At 40.2% G+C, this 15,376-nt stretch overlaps 1 protein-coding gene across 4 annotated transcripts in view; it reads right to left on the bottom strand.

The window, feature by feature from the left end:
- LOC122801831 (SH3 domain-binding glutamic acid-rich-like protein) overlaps positions 1 to 15,376 on the bottom strand; it is a 600,908-nt gene that overhangs the window by 145,333 nt on the left and 440,199 nt on the right. For 3 of the 4 annotated variants that reach the window (XM_044071471.1, XM_044071470.1, XM_044071472.1), the window contains one exon: positions 13,330 to 13,353. The exons of the other annotated variant lie outside the window; for it this stretch is intronic. In XM_044071471.1, the coding sequence (XP_043927406.1) occupies positions 13,330 to 13,353 (24 nt within the window). The remainder of the gene's footprint in view (positions 1 to 13,329; positions 13,354 to 15,376) is intronic. 4 annotated transcript variants of the gene reach the window in all.

The following is a 15,376-nucleotide window of genomic DNA, read 5'->3' as shown; positions in this document are numbered from 1 at the left end:
GGAAATGTAAGACATTTTTAAATACAGCAGTCTACACAGATTTGCATTCAAATGCAGCCATTGATGTTCATGGCTCTAGAATGATGCTGCTTATAAGGTGCCACAAACTTTACCAAACAATGCATTATCCTCAGTTGGCCTTAATAACAATGTTAATATCACACAACAGATTTTCATTTTTAGCATTTTTATATCCTTCAGCCCTGTGAGCAACCAGCATACCTCTGAACTGTGCAGATTTTCTGCAAAATGTCTATATTTTGCCTCATATTCTGGAAGGTTTTTCATAAAATTGTGGTTTAATGGCAAGTCATTGGCAAATCATTGAAAGCTGAAGTCAAAAAATAATGGCAGGCATTTGAGTTTCAGACTTCATAGCCTTCAGAAAATGCATGCTAAATGCAAAAACTATTATTCTATCAACTTTCTAAGTTTCTAAGAGCAATATATAAAAAGTGACCCCATTTTAGGGCCTTTGTCCCCCCATTATTTATTGATTTGTCTAGATTTCCTGCTCTAAGAAGTTGAGAGGTATTGGAGCTTGTCATAAAAAAGAAAATTGCTTCAACAAACAATCTGCTGTATATAGCAAGAAGATCAAAATGACACAAAACAAATCTAGACGTATTACTTAAAACACCCAATAACATTTATATGTCCCATCAGGTCAATGGTAAGCCATATTAACTCCATTTCTAAGTAACATTAGTGCAGGAAACCTGGCATCAGCTAAGAATTTAGTCTGCACTGCTGCATTATTACTATCAGGGCAAAACAAGTTTCAAATTACACAGAAAAGGAAGGACAACATTTTATACATCTCAGATAAAACTGCAATAAGGTTTTGTGGTACTACAGTTCAGAGATCCATTTGACTTATAGGTTCATAGGTAGGTACGAGGCTATCTGCCTGAAGACATTTATAAGCCTAGCCGGAATGTGTTGGCTTTCACTGCCACCCCCTTACATTAGTTCCCTGTGCCTCTGTCCAGCAACTTTCTGTTTCCCATCCACTTGTCAAGGTTTCTCTTGAAGAGGGCTAGTGAGAAGCTCTGCCTAATGTAGATTGGAATCTTGTTCCAGAGCATGGGAAGTCTCTGGGACAGGAATCTATTCCTCCAGCACGTCCTATTTATTGTTGTAGTGAGGTTTAGATCCCTGGAGCATGTGGCTCAAGGGGATATTGTTTTCTTTAGGTGGAGCATGTCCATCAATTCTGGGTTGGACATAGCCTTGTATGTCAGGCAGAGATCACCTCTGAGTAGGTGGTATGCAACCGAGTACAGCTGAAGTTTCTTCAGTCGAGCTGCATAGGGCATCTGCTTGAGGCCAGTGATCCTCTTGGTGAGGAACTTCTGTGGTCTTTCCAATTGTTGCAGGTGTCTTGTAAGGTACACCCCAAATGGGGCACTGTACTCTATGATGGGTCTGATGAGTGATGCATAGAGGGGCCCAATGACCTCTTTCGATCTGGATGCAAACCCTTTTGTGATTAGGTGGGCCACATAGAAGGATTTTCTAACCACTTTGGCAATGTGATTATCAAAGGAGAGGTTACTATCTACTTGGGTCCCCAGCTCCTTATTACATCTTCTGTATTTAGGGGTCTACCACCTATGTGGTAGTTTGTGGGTACTTTGTTTTTTTCCAAAGGGAATGACTATGCACTTTTTGGCATTTAGCTTGAGACCATGGTTTTGATACCAGATATTTTCTCAGTGAGACCTTTTTGGAGGATGTCTGTGTCAGCTGGAGAGTCAATTATAGTCCCTAGTTTGCAGTCGTCTGTGAACTTTCTCAGCCATAGTCCTCCTGTGCTTACCTGTACCTCTGAGAAGTATATGTGGAACAGTAGGGGTCCTAGGACTGAGCCCTGGAGAATGCCACTTGTAACCAGTTTAGAGTCAGACCTAGCTCCCACAACTCTTACCATGTGGGTTCTGTCCATGAGCCAGTTGGCAACCCATCTCATGACATAGGGGTTTATGTTCAGGCTGGTGAGCTTGTCTATAATACCTGAGTGGGGAATGGTGTTGAAGACCTTTGCGAGGTCTAGGTAGGCTGTGTGGACTACCTTTGGCTCGTCTATAGCCTTGGTAACTGTCTCAAAGAAGTCCACCAGGTTTAGGAGGCATGATCTGCCCTTAACAAAGCCAAACTGGGTTGGGTCCAGAGTTTGGAGGTTTCTAATGTCTCTGTTAATGAGATCCATGATGATGCTCTCCATAGCTTTGCAGACCAAGCTAGTCAGTCTTATAGGGCGATAGTTTCCAGGCACCGTTGTGGCTCCACCTTTGTGGAGTAGAATAACCTTTGCTGTGTGCCACTCTGTGGGCAAGTAGCCTGTGGAGAGGCTGAGTTTAAGCAGTGTGTTTAGGTGAGGGGTTAGTTTATCTTTGAGCTTGTGTAGGACGCGGCCTGGGACATGGTCCAGTCCCACTGATGCTGTGTTTTTGGCTTTGGAGCAAGCTGTTTTAACCTGAGTGTCTGTGATTTCAGAGGCACTACATTCTTCTGGTATAGTTATGGGCCCTTTTGGGGGTGAAAGGGGGGGTGAAGTTTGCACTGAACCTGTATGCCAGGATGTTGGCTATATCGGTCGGTTCAGTGTATTTTGTGCCATTCTGCACTAACTCTGAGCAGATTTGAGAATTGCCACTTAGATTCTTGACATAGCTAAAGAATGCCTTGTGGTTATCTTTGGAGTCCATGGCAATTTTTCTTTCGAAGCTAGCCTTGGATGATTTTATGAGGGAACGTAGTTTCTTGCTGATACTGATCAGGGATGTCTTCCCTTCTTGGGATTTTGCTCTTTTCTGTACTAGTTTCCTCCTTCTATTGTATAGCTTGTTTATGGCAGGGGTCCACCAGACTGGTTTCCTTTTCTTGGAGGAGTGAGTCTTGGTTTTGTTTGGGATAGCATGATCCATGCATTCTTGTAGGTGCCCATAGAGTGCATTAGTTAGGATTTTGCAGCTTGGAAAGCATTATCCTTTAGCATGGAGGCTTTGAAACTTTCCACCTCGGTCTTAAGTAACGTGAAGTTTGCTTTTGAAAAGTTTTTCACGATGGTTTCTTTGACTAGGGGTGGTGGCAGAATGTGGATATCCAGAGTGATTAGTTTATGGCCAGATCTAACCAGCGAGGGGTTGACATCCAGTGTGGAACACAGGTCGCCCATGTTGGTGATGATCAGGTCCAATATGTTGTCACCTCTGGTGGTGGTGTTAACCAGTTGATCCAGGGCATTTGAGTTAAAAATTCTAGGAAATGTTGGGCCAGGGAGTTCGTACTTGAGTAGTTCTCCCAGTTAATGTTTGGATAATTGAAAATCACCCAGTATCAGGGTGTTTGGTAGGACCTTCATGTTTCCCAGTGTTTCCAGGAATGCAGAGTGGGGGTCCTGGGACATAGTGGGTGATCTGTAGCAAGCTATAATTTGAATAGCAGTTTTGTCCATTGTTAGTTGCACGTGGATGATCTCTGAAGCATCGTGCTGTGCCACTAACATGGAGGTGTGGGTATCCTTGATGAATATGGATACTCCCTCGCCTTTTGTATTTCGGTCCAGGTTTTGTGGCTGAAATGTATGGTATGAGTTGTAGCCTAGTAGTGCTGGGGTGCTCTCCGGAGCCTTAAACCAGGTTTCTGTTACTGCACATATATCGATTTTCTCCATACTGAGGAGTGCCTCGAGTGCTTGCATTTTGAGGTTTAGACTTCTGGCATTGAGCAGCATTACCCTCAGTTTTTTATTACTTGTGCTATTTATGGTGGTGGGTCTGTCTTTTGAGCCTTGCCTACAAAAGGTACTATGGGGGTGGCAAGAGCCTTGGCCAGTATTCGAAAGCCTAAGGGTGACAGGTGCAAGCCATCTCTAGCAAAGCAGCATGGCTTGTCGAGCATGTCATCCCAGGCTGACAGACACTGGATCCCCTTTGAATGTATTTAGTTTCCCACATTCACTCCCTGAGCAGCCCCATTCCATCACTAGTATACCATCCTGGAATACTTTTCAACTGAAGTTCTGTCCCCCCCAAGATGTCTGCACTCCACCTGACTCCCACTGTGAAGGCTCTGCCCCCACAGCCCTGATCTCTGATTACACTACCTCTGAAGTCACACCGACTCAAAGAAAACAGAATAACTATGTTTGTTTTTTCTCTGATATGCTGAACACTTTGAGGTAGTTTAGTTAAGAGTTCTGGGTGTGGAGGCAGAACCCACACATGAGGGAATGCACGGGGCACCACTTCCTTGCAAAAATGTTTTTAATGAAGTTGTTTTTGTTAACAATCAGATACACTTATCAAATGGGGCAGTAGGAAAACGAGGCTGGGAAAATGGTATGGAGGAAACCTGACATCACTAATCCAAAGTAGTTCTGAACTGATTAAACATGACAAAAAAATTCTTAAAGAAGAGCTGAACAGGGTCTTGTGACTGCAAAAAATAATTTCAAACAGACAGCTGTCTCCTAAAACTGGAATTAAGATGCATTATATAATCTACCTAAGTATTGTTGTCGCATATCTCAACGTTATAACAGAAACTACACACACACACACACACACACACACACACACACACACACACACACACACACACTCACACACACACACACATTCAGAAATACAAGTGAGCAATGGCTGTATCAAATATTCCTGTTTTTGTTTTTTTTTCACAGAAACATTTGATAACCTATAGAGCATTTGTGAGACCTAATTTATTAACTACTCTGATGTGTCTGACAAATATGAAGAACATTTTTACTAAAACTCAGAGTAGAAAAATTTAAAAATATTATAAATTAATAAATTAATATGAATTCCTCATCTATTACATTAAATAACTAAACACACACAATCAGTTATGCTTGTAGATGGCTGATCCAGAAACCAAACTTCTAATACGTGTATCCTATAAACAAGACCTTCTGAAAACTGATGTCAATCTTTGGATGATTTCCTGCTTTTTATGGTAATATCCAAATCCAGTTATAGTTTTTTTTTTTTTTAATTCGTATTGTGGCAGAATGAGTTTTACATGGGCATATAATTGTCAATTATTAAAAATACAGAATACAGTATATATTTGGTTTTTACTGTGCAACAAAAATGCTACAATAATGTTCCATTTATATACAAGATACAAACATCACAACTGCTGTCACAGGCACTTGTGAATATAACAAACTAGTGTATAACAAGGCAGATGAGAATCGCTGCTTAACTTGTTCACAAATTAACACGTACACACCCCTTAACCACATCACGAAATAAAAGTGGTGTGATATAATTCCTTCTCATCATGAAAGTATAAAAATTAATACAACAGAAGCACTTTCTGCATTCTGGGCAGTGGACTGCACATCTACGATATGCTGGGTTTAATGAAAGTCTAGCTAATCAAAATCTTCAAGCACAAGTTGTATACAGACTCCAACAATCAGAACACAGAAAATATTATTTATTACGCCTGTGTATCTGCTAATCATAGCCAGACATACTACTGTTTTTCAGTTTTAAATATAATTGACCGTTTAAGACTAACTCTAAGAATTGATCGCATTTAAAATAGATCTTATATGATAGTATACTACATGTGACTGGTGACCCAGTTATAAAAGTCTGTACTTTATCTATCCAAAATGTTCACAAAATATGGAGCTGCCTCCAATCTCCCACTCAGGCCCCACTAAACATAAACATTGAGACGTAGCAGCAAGAAAACATTCAAATGAGATACAGCAGCAAACATCAAACCGAAATGCATTAGACTCTAGTGTTACATCGTAGTATATGATCAACATGATATCCCCAATGAACAATGTACTTTATTTGCCACTATACAGCAGAGATTCACTGATCAACTGATATTCCATGCTTCTTGAGGGAGCTGCAAATGGTCTTGATTATTCATCCGCTTATGTCAATGTCCTTGGCTAGGGAACAGGAAGTTAAATAGGGGAATGCTAGGATTTTGATATTCAGTATTACATTTCCTACTTCTGCTGCATTATGTTCAGCCTTTCCTGGAAAAAAATATATACAATGAAATTATAAAATGACATAATATAAACACATCTAGATAGATAGACAGTATATTCATTATTGTCACTGTGATTGAAATCCTACACTTTTATAAGCCTTCTGTCAAACTTCTGCAGCATCAGGGCAGTTCTTCACGATCCTGTGGGTACCACACTGGTGGTACAGTAAGCTCTTGTGACTGGATACATAACAGGAATTAAATGCACGTGGCACGGTGGTAAGTATGTCAGAGACATTGAATAACTCTAAAGTAAGTTAATTTCACACAGTGCTACTTAGATAAGGTTGGTTATTGTTTTTTATGTGGCTTTGGAGACTTAAACTTGTTTGTGTTAACATCTATTTTGTTATGGGTTTGTTTGTAGTAATAAAACTGCAATATTTAGAAAAATGTTTAAGTGTCCCTAGAAATAAAGTAGGAACAGCTTGAATGATATTTTAAGTTACTTGCAAGTTATTAATCTGTTTCTCTGAGATTTCACACGAGATTATTAGAAGTAGTGGGGAAAAAGGCTGCTGCACATGGTCTTTCAGAAGTAAGATGACCTTCAAGGCCAGAGATTGGGTAACGCTTGTCAATCCACTCTGTAGCATCAAAGATTAACAGTCTAATGTAAAATAGGGTGAAAAGAATGCTAGTAACTGAAGTTCAAGCTGATGAAACACAGATGACCAGTGGGACTCTCATATTTCATTCCACAACTGGATAGAAGGTAAAAGGAAATTGCTAGTTTTTGGAAAAAGTACTACACCATGATGGGCACTCACGGCATCTTTTTTATCTAAAATACCACATTTGCTACAGGAGTCTAGCTTCATGAAAGCACTTGTCAGAGAAATTTCATAAAGTGCAATAAAGATGGTAGAAAATGAAAAACATAGAAACATTACTCACAGAAAGAAATGGAAAAGTTTTGAAAATGATGAATATTGTGACCATTCTGAACAGCATTTCATCAACACACAGGCAGGGGATGCACTTAGACTTCCTTAAGAAGCAACAGTGACAAATTTGTAGCTGAGGGGCAAGGGATTCCCACATATATGCATATTTCTTTAGAAACAAAAGTAATCTTTATCAACAAGTAAATAAAACACTGTGGAGGGACAATGTATCAGGACTTCCACCATATCTGGAACAATTTTCTATTACATATAAAACTGAGAGATATCTTGCTAGGCATTTATAAATTAATATTGTGAGGCACCTATAAATTCATCCCAGGCCTGACTTGCTTTACCCTTCTGGAGGCTAGAAGTGTCTTGTAAGGATGGGCATTGGCAACATAACTATGGACCATGATTTTATGAGCCATAGACTGATTTTATGGACCATGGAGTGATTTTGCCTTGTAGACTCTATGAATCTAGAATGGTAAATATGGTGGAAGCTAAAGAGTTGTGCTGTAAGTTCATGTGTGCATGGAAATGGCATACAATAACCTAAGCAACCAGAAAGGGAAAGTCACATTTTCAGTATGACTTGTATATCTTGCAGTTTTTGGTAAACTGGTAGGGTGGGCATTTTGGACTTTGCAATGCTTCTTCACCAGCCACAACAACCAGTGTCCTGGAATTTAATAAAAAAAAAAGAACCACAACACATTACTGCTTGCCCTTGTGCTTCCACTTTATCCCTTTGACCCTCCAGCCAACAAAGATACAGAGGTGCATTGACATTAGTCTCCATGCACATGCTCTCACTGCAAATCAGCTTCTCCAGCGTCTGACAGGGTTACGCATGCAGGGGTAGCCCCCAATCTCTCCCCAACAGATGTTGTAACATATCCTCTATGGCCAACCCTTCCATTTTCCCAAGCACAGGTCCCTGGCTGCATGACTAACCGTCTTGCCTTTATATCAAAAAGAGGGTATCAAAGCCTCTGTTACTATACAGTGTTAATTTCACTATTTCTCCTGCCTGGATGTGAAACTATTGGTACAGCACTATATACTATGTGCCCGGCCATGTTCAATCCTGATGATGGCTGGGGAAAAAAACAATCTGAACTATAGAACCATCTGAATCATGACAAGTTTTTATGCCACTACCATGGATTACAGTAAACTGAAGGACTGCCCTGACTTTTATGTCTTCATAATTGTTTCCCTGAGTGCCACACAAAGGTCTTCTTTTGGCTAAATGTACAAAATAATGGTTATGAAGCCTCTATGCTTGCCAAATACATGCACCAATGAATTTAACTGCTGAACATTTAATTATTACAGTAAGTAAATATCATAGAGCCTTTCTTCTTATGCTAGCTGCACACATCTGTGAATTTTGTGTTACATTATTTTACAACAAACCGTTAATATCCACTCATCCATAACAAAATCATTTAAGCAGGATTTGCTCAATAAGTAAAGCAATATAAAGCAGTTCTGCTGCTAATTCAAATCAAAGGTGATTCAAATCTTTACAATAATATCAGTTCTTTATGATTTTTCCAGAAAGTACAGTTGTATTATGAACTTACCATACATGTAGATGCTTGAGTAGGTCCTCTGTTGCTATGCACACTTTTGGGATTCTTGCCTGCAGGTAACAGAACTAGCTGGGCTGACTTCCCAAGCTCTACCTTCACACCCAATGCCACAGCTGACAGCCACCCACTGTTATCCAAGGATGTTATGTCAACAAAAGCTATCTTCGGATCTTTCTTGTCTTGTCAAAAAAGTGAGGTAGAAGATGCTATTGTAATGCTCAGGTGGACTAGATGGCAATAGCCCTCTGTGCCCCAGTCCATGTCAGAGGGCCTCAGTCTCCCACTCCAGCTAGTAGGTTCAGGAAAAAGATGGATGGTGGCCTGGAAGAGAAATGAAAAGTACAACATTGATAATAGTACTACAGCACCACCCCAACAGAGGATGCAATGGACACAGGAGTGGACAGAAGAAGATGATAAGTGGGTGGGTAGCTGGACTGCAACAATGAATCTATTTAAACATCTACATTTATGGTAAGTTCTTGGCATAACTGCACCATGTTCTTTGTAGCATTCACTGTTGCAGTCCTTATGTTTAAGAAAACTCTCAAAGCAAAATAAAGAAGGGTGAATGAAGATTCATACTCATGGGATAAGGCCTTGCAGGTTAGCAGAAGCAAATCCTGCCCTGACCCTATTGGTTACTCCTAGACTGTAGCGACTAAAGAATGACTGAACATAAGTTGAGGCTGCTGATGCTTTTAGAATAGCCTGCATCATGGCTCATCTAAGGAAGGCTGTGGTTGCAGCAGTGACTCAAGTAGAGTGGGCACTGATATGTCTCTCCCTTTTTTAATTTCTCCAAGTCGTTTGGGTTTCTAATACCATGACAGAAATGGACCCCATTCCTAAGTCAAAGTAAGATTAAAGTTCATGAAATTAGTATTGCTTCAATCTTTGATGTCATGTCAGCCAAAAGTGCTCTTCGCAGCACCTGCAATGTGCCCAGTAATAATTCCTTCTGCAGTTCGTATGGGGTTACATGGATTGGTAACATATGTAAATATGATTGTAGATTATTTTTATAAGACCCATTGCTCCTACTACTATTGGAACTGTCTGGGTATCTTTCTTCCACATTGCTCTTGCTGCTGCCTGCAGATCCTGATATTGTATGACTTTGTGTTTCTCTGTACGCAAGACACTGTAGTCACTGGGTGTGGCGATTTCAATGAACAATGCTACTTTAGTCTTCTTTTCATGGACTACTATATCCGGTTTTCTAGCATCTATCTTTTAAACTGTTGGTAATGGGTGATCCCATATGATGTAAGCTTAATCATTTTCTGTGATGCTTTGTGGCTCATTTTTCCAGTGTTTTTTTAGCCACTTCAATACCATAATGCTTGCACAATCCCCAGTGCAACAGTCTTGCCACATTATTATGCCTTTCAGTATACAGTCCTTCTGCTATTAGTATGTCACAACCAGCAACGAGGTGTGCGACTGTTTCCAATTAGGTTTTACAAAACTTACATTTGTCTGTTTCTCCCACATGTTCAATGGACTTTGTAAACCAATGTGTACGTAGCCCACTATCCTGGGCCGCCAATATTAACCTTTCATCTCTTGGTTTGAATTTGCCTCATCTTAACCATTTCTGTATTTGTTCCTGATCAATATGAGGTTCTTCCATAAGTTTTCTAAACTTGTAACTATATTTATGCATTTTCCACATTTCTTGCATTCTCATCTGGTCCTTCACCTTATATTCTTTCTTTTGTTTTTTTGGCACATTCAGTTGCTGCCTGGTTTTTATCTGCTTCTGGTTTGATTTCCATTCCTGCTTGATGCCGATATGCTTCTGCTAGACTAGGCAGAGAAGTAATCTTAGATTTATTCCCCTCATGTTTCAAAACTTTCACTACATTTGGGTCTTGTGAGGTTGACAGATATGTGTGGAGCCAAATGACTGAAGTTATATACATGTAATCAGTTTTGTGGAGGCCCACCTCTGTTTCGGGACGAGGGAATATATAATCTTGATATGCACTGATTTTTATTTTTTATAAATCATTTGGTGAGCATGAAGCATCCTTCTTGTTTTCATGTCTAATCTATCCAACACATTTTGGGTCCAGTCAGTCATTCCAAAATTGTAAGTTAGGACAGGAAGAGCAAATTGGTTTACAGCCTACATTTTGTTTCTAGATGTCAACTCTGTTTTCAGGATTAATTTACAGTAAGTCTTCTAAAGTATTCCTCATTAAGTTTTATTTGCATTTGTTCATGTTTTATTGTCGATCCTTCATCAGTTCCCAAATATTTATATACTCCCTCTTGCTCAAGTTCTTTCGTATCACATTCTTGTCCCACACTGATGTTGTCCTGGTGCTGCAGTTTTCCTGCTTTAAAGGTTGCACTGATATGTTCTGTAAGAGCTTTGCCATGAGCTGCATAACAAAAAGAAATCAATGGGAAGCCATTCCAAAATGGTCCATTTGTTAACTGCTTGATCTTTTTCCCCTTTTACTAAAAAGAGAAACAGCTAAGAAGAGAAACAGCTGATCATTTTTCCCCGAAGTCTTTAGTTCTGTGCAAATAAAAACTCAGCCATCTGTGCACATCTGGTCCAACTCGGCTTTGCACTGGGATGGGATCTTCTACCTCATTTTTTTGCCAGAGCAAGGTTTCTCCCTGCCTCTGTTCTGTGAAATAGGAAAGAAACCTGGCAAGTGAATGGCATGGCATGGTTAAGAGAAAACTCAGAGACTATCTTAGGACTAAAAGAAGTGTTTGTGTGAAGGGCTTTCCCATGTTGGTGGAACATTGAGTAGGGTCGTACGCATCTCTGCACATTAAAGCCTAGAGCTCTGAAATTCATCAACCAGAGGTAATTGCCACAAAACAGTGTCTGCAAAGATTTACAGACTGTAAAGGGGCAGAAGTAAATGGTTCAAAAGGTGACAAGGTCAATTTCTCTAAAAATCCATGATGGAGCAACATTTTTTCTTTGAGGTCTAAGATGCAAGACTCCCTTGGGAAACGGCTTAACAGATGACCTTGAATGCAAGGAGGGGTCCATGAATAAGCAGGGTGAAATAGCAGAAGCATGCACTTTGACTAAGGCATAAGATAAACTAGTTTTGTAAAGATGTGAAAGGTATTCCAGGACCATGACCACTTTAGCTTTGTTTGGGCCTTGGTTCCTGAACTGGCATCGAAGGGAAAATATTTGCCGCCACTTAGCTAGGCGAATTTACCTGTCTTTGGTTTCCTATACTCCCTCATGATTGTTACTATGCCTTAAGAATATATGTTAATTTATGGAATTTGAAATCATCCAAGCTGCCAACTTTAGAAATGTTTGGTTAGACTGTAGGAGAGACCCTTTGCTTTGAATTAGGAAATCAGTATGCTGAGGCAACACCTTCCAATTTTCGCCCCTTGCCAGGTTGTGTAAGAAGGAGAACTAGAGTTTCTTTGTCCAAAAGCGGGTTACTAGAATGGCTTTAAGCCTTTACTCCTTGACTTTTAAGGAGTACCTTGGGGATTAAGGGTACATTAGGGAAAGTGTAAAGAAACAGACCTGTTCAATTCACAAAAACACTTCTATTTTCCAAACCTCTAAAGTTGTTCTACTGATGAACTGCCCCTGTTCTTTGGCTGGATGGGAGACAAACAAGTCCATTTCTGGTACATTTGACGTCATGAAGACATACCTGCCCAATAACCACTCCTGAGAGTCTACAAGAGATCAGCTCTACCTGACTGCAAGCAAGGTTTGTTGTGAAATGTAGAAGCTATCAGAATCATGTTTACCTCATGGACTATCTCCCAGGCTTGCAATGGAACTCTGCAAAGAATATATGACTGTTAATATATGAGTTATCACCCCCTTGTTTATGTACCACAACAGTATTGTCTGTCATAATCTGGAGGACTCCTTCTTAAATATGAAGCATAAATCCTTCGGTGCTAGAATGACCTCCATAATCTCTTTTATGTTTATATGGCTTTTTCTTCATCTATCCAATGTACCCTGAACTTGTATCGTGTCTTTTTTGGCATGAGGTTCCTAGAAGTTCTGGCTGATGCCATGGTGGTTCAAAATCAGGCAGGTGCCCCTTTTTTGGTTGTGAACTCTTGGAGAGACTGTCTTCTTTTACAGATTGCCTCAGGGTGAAACTGGTAGAAGGCAGACTGCAGTCCATGTTATTCGGTGGTCCGATGCAAAACAAGCGAAGATTATGAAAATCTTTACGAGAAACTATACAGCTGTTAACTTTTACAAAGGTCTCAGTATCAGATTCAAATTCAGAATCGGACTTTAGCTTATACAGTCAGTGTTTTTAGGAAAAGGAAAGGAAAGGAAAGTAAAGGAAAAGGAAAATGAAAGGGAAATGAAAAGGAAAAGGAAAGGAAAGGATAGGAAAGGAAAAGAAAGGAAAGGAAAGATCCCCCATGGGGTACTTTTCTGGATTCTGGAAACAGGCCAACTGATGAAGCAACAACATTGTAAATCATGAGGTTCTTGAAACTGCACAACAAGAAAGATATGAAGATGTGTCAACCAACATACACCTTCTGAATTCCTGACGTCCTTGCAGAGTAGTGGGATGGTATCAGCCAAAATCCTGGGAGAAAGGTAGAGCTCAGTAAATCGGGCCAGCTGGTTAGGCTATCTAAAGGCAGGAATCTCAAAAGTGAAGACTAACAGTAAATACTCTGATGAAGTCTAAATGCTGTATACCTCACAACCTGGAAAGGCAATGCAGTAGCAAAGCAAAAATCCTGAGTTAGTGCTGAAGAAGACAGACATGTCCAACAACATAAAGCTGATGTACCTCTGTTTCTGGCAGCTCTTCATCCTACAGTAAATGGCAAATGAGAGGGGGGGGGGTGAGAGAGAGAGAGAGAGAGAAGCTGAGTACAGTAAAAGCAGAAGGCAAAGCAAAAGCTATTAGTTCTGAATTAAATGAATAAAGTCAGCTAGATACGCTACTATGCAGCTATCAGTTCTCTCATGTCTCTAAAACCTCAGCTGAACTAGGTATTAACAAACATTTCTGCATTTGACAAATACAGTTGCCATTTTTTCCTTAATCTTACTTTCAATTGTCCATGCTGGAAATTTAAAAATAATGTTTGGTAATTGCCACAGTAAGCCAGAATGTATACTTTAGATACGCACTATGCATGACAAGATAAACAGGAGAGGTTGAAAGAGAATAAACTGCCAAGGGTGGAACACAAAAATAATTAAGAGTAAAGCAAATACAAAAAGCAGGCACAAAGCAAAGCACACATAATAAAGCAAGCAGCTGTCATTATCATATTGCAACAAAGTGAACAGTGACACAGGCAACGCAAACTGCAGAGTCATTCCAAAGCCATGCAAAATGAACCATTATCAAACAAATATGTGAACACAAAAAAACTCTTATACAAATTCAAGAATTTCAGATGGTGGTGCTAGAGAGCTGAGATAGCAAGCCAAAAGCTACTAGACATAATGGCATCTTTTACTTTTCAGATTAGTCAAACAGTCCACTTGTGCTGTGCTGATGAGGCTATAACAAGGCTGAAACATGCATGTCCACAGCTAGTGGGGTTTGGTTTTATTGGCTTGAATTTGTCCATTAAACCACTTAAAAAGAAAAAAGTCATGGGCATTCAGAATCACCATATAGCTGAAACACCTGATGTTCTTAAGGGTCATTTGCATATGTCCCATGTGCCTCTAATACAAGAGTTTTGATGGATCACACAGTGAAAATTCTAGCTTGGCTAGAATTTTCTTTTAGTTTTTACTGATTAGATTTTGGGGCATAGGAAATACTGCACACTGAGTGTTAAAACATCTTAAGTTTATGTAATACAGCTGGGATTCCTGAGCAGCAGGGCACAGATACTCACTACAAGAATCACAGCAATGTTCCATGCAGCAGAGTCTGAGTGCATTATAATAAATCTCTAAGTGCTGATGACACAGGTGAGAGCTGAAGTAGCCAGGTTCGGAGAAGTAGGAAATGTACCAGTGAGTGACTGGCTATGGTTCTCCCATCCTGGGAGGGGGGGGAGTCTGGTCCACTGCAGTACTGTCACGACCTGGAGACCAGGTATTAAAGCAAAGCTGCATAGGAAGCACAATGTGTATTCTGGCTTGCCAAGCAATGTGTAGCGACTGTAGCCAGAGAATGACATACTTATCTGGTCATCAGGATGGGAAACAGGCACTAAGCAAAAAAAAACTTTGTTCCCTACAGAATGATGGCCATAATCCAGGCCATTGTTCCTTCTTCTGATTCCATCAGGTGCTGGACTGGAAGGAGACAGGATGGGTGGGTTGATAAGGGATGTGATATCTGATGGCCACAAAGACTAAGGAGAATGGTTGTTGGAGGCAGTTATTCTGAGTGGCAGAGCTGGAATGGTACAGTCTGCCTAGTGTATTGTGCCCTTGCTAGCTGGAATGGTACAGTCTGCCTAGTGTATTGTGCCCTTGCTAGCTGGAATGGTACAGTCTGCCTAGTGTATTGTGCCCTTGCTAGCTGGAATGGTACAGTCTGCCTAGTGTATTGTGCCCTTGCTACACTACACAGTATTGCTCTCCAGTCTCAGTTTTAAATAGTCACTTGGCTATGCACAGATTACTTATTTTATTTTTATTAGTTTTCCTATTTTTTTTCTCCTCCATCGAATGATTCATCTCATATCAGCCCAGTCACCCCATCCCCTTCCAGCACCTGATGGAATCTGGAGAAGTAAATAACAGCCTGGTTCATGGCCATCATAATGCACAGTTTTGTGGAGAAAGCAATATATTTCTGAATGCAATCAGGACAAAGGGAACTGCCAGAACTAATAAACACTAAAACAAATGCCACTTTT

The sequence above is a fragment of the Protopterus annectens genome, chromosome 5.part0 (genome assembly GCF_019279795.1).
Source record: "Protopterus annectens isolate FY-2018-M chromosome 5.part0, PAN1.0, whole genome shotgun sequence".
Lineage (NCBI taxonomy): Eukaryota > Metazoa > Chordata > Ceratodontiformes > Protopteridae > Protopterus > Protopterus annectens.
The sequence above is the reverse complement of the archived record's forward strand: the minus strand, read 5'-3'. Positions and strand labels throughout refer to the sequence as shown.